The sequence below is a fragment of the Plasmodium gaboni genome (assembly GCF_001602025.1).
Source record: "Plasmodium gaboni strain SY75 chromosome Unknown, whole genome shotgun sequence".
Lineage (NCBI taxonomy): Eukaryota > Apicomplexa > Aconoidasida > Haemosporida > Plasmodiidae > Plasmodium > Plasmodium gaboni.
In genome coordinates this window covers 1-615 of record NW_017385555.1, presented here as the reverse complement: position 1 = coordinate 615, position 615 = coordinate 1, and the positions used below count along the sequence as shown (strand labels likewise).

General features: G+C 29.6%; 1 protein-coding gene across 1 annotated transcript; it reads right to left on the bottom strand.

Moving 5' to 3' along the window:
- On the bottom strand, positions 1 to 615 carry PGSY75_0040400 (putative EMP1-like protein; the record flags this gene model as incomplete). The annotated part of the gene is made up of 1 exon (XM_018783521.1): positions 1 to 615. A coding segment is annotated over one exon (615 nt), but the record flags the coding sequence as incomplete, so codon positions are not given.

Sequence of the window (615 nt, the reverse complement as noted above, 5' to 3'; positions counted from 1 at the left end):
AGGTTTAGGTCTTCCTCTTTGTCTATATCTAGGAAAACCATTATTGGTATTATTAGTACTAGTGTTATTCGCTTTTTCATACAATTCATTATATTTAATCGATTGTATTTCCAACTGAGATTTCCAAATATTAATAAACTTCTTATATTCTTGACATTGTGTTTTGCACTTTTGACATTCAGTTCCATTTTCATCATCATCCTTACATTTTCCACTGGTACATTTATAACATTGTTCTTGCATGTCATCAAGTTTTTTATTCATTTCTTTACAGAAATATTCAGACCATTCAGTCAACCAACGAATCCTTTGAGGTATATAATCATCAACAGGGGGATCTTTATCACGTCCACATTTATCATATGGCCAAATTAAACTTGAAATTCCTGTTCCATCTGGTTCTGTTTTTCTAAAATAAGCATTTTCTGGCGCAGCACAAGTCATTGCTTTCCATACCTCTTTTCTATTTGCATTCCACCAATGTTCTCTCAGATTATAATAATAAGGAAAATCATTTCTATATTTGTTTGCTTCTTTTGTGTCCATTTTATTATGAATATTCTTAAATATAGTTTGCAAACGTATTTGTATTTTATCGTTTTTTTTATGTTTTAT